Here is a 934-nt window from a genome sequence, read left to right on the forward strand (position 1 = left end):
GTTGGCCCGGCTCTGCGAGCTCCTGGATAACGCTGGCCGGGGCTGGCGCAAGCTGGCTGAGGTGGCCGGGGCAGAGAAACGCTTCAAGTGCAGGTAGGGGTTGGGGGCATCGCCGGGGGTCTGTCCCCCACTGGGTGACAAAATGCACATGGGCACAGCCCTGCTGTGGGCTGAGCGAGGGGCACGCGGGTCCCCCCGGCCACCCCATCAGGGCCACAGCCTGGGCTGGGGGCACTGCTGAGTCCCCCAGCGGGGGTCCCCGTCCTCCCCGGGCGGGAGGTGGGCTACGGTGCTGAGTGCTGTGGGCACCTTGCAGCGCGGAGGAGCTGGAGATGTGCTCGCTGAAGGTGCTGGAGCCCTGCGGCAGCCCCACGCAGTGCCTCCTGCAGCTCCTGGCCGAGCGAGACTGCACCCTCAGGTACCTGCTGGGCTGCCTGGAGAGGATGGGGCACGCGCAGGCCTGCCAGGTCCTCAGCAGTGCCGGTAGGGATGGGCAGCGGGGTCCCATGGGGCCTGGAGAGGGGCACCGGGGAACAGGGGCTCAGCAGAAGGAAAGCAGGGGGAGATGAGGAGCAGCTCTTCCCGTGGGTGGTCTTGCTCTGGGTAGCAGGGCCCTGGGCGGGATGGGGTGGATGCAGTAGGGTGAGATAGGATGGGATGTGGTGGGATGGGATGGGGGGGGGCAGGCTGTGATGGGACCAGGTGGGATGGGATGGGACAGGCTTGGACAAGTTGTAATGGGACAAGAAGGGATGGCATGGAACGTGGTGTAAGTGGGATGGGACAAAGTATGGTGGGATGAGATGGGATGGGGTGGAGCAGAGTGGGGTGGGATAGGATGGAACAGGATGCGATGGGGTGGGGTGGGTGGGACAGCCCTGAATGGGACAAGGGAGGCTGAGATGGCTGGGACAGGACAGAGGGGTGGGATGGG

General features: G+C 66.6%; 1 protein-coding gene across 1 annotated transcript in view; it reads left to right on the forward strand.

The window, feature by feature from the left end:
• MRPL54 (mitochondrial ribosomal protein L54) overlaps positions 1-934 on the forward strand; it is an 8554-nt gene that overhangs the window by 2500 nt on the left and 5120 nt on the right. The window contains exons 3-4 of the mRNA XM_035892995.1: positions 1-93; positions 317-479. Of these exons, the coding sequence (XP_035748888.1) occupies positions 1-93; positions 317-479 (256 nt within the window). The remainder of the gene's footprint in view (positions 94-316; positions 480-934) is intronic.

Source organism: Egretta garzetta, unplaced genomic scaffold, assembly GCF_000687185.1.
Source record: "Egretta garzetta isolate BGI_Z169 unplaced genomic scaffold, ASM68718v1 scaffold564, whole genome shotgun sequence".
Classification (NCBI taxonomy): domain Eukaryota; kingdom Metazoa; phylum Chordata; class Aves; order Pelecaniformes; family Ardeidae; genus Egretta; species Egretta garzetta.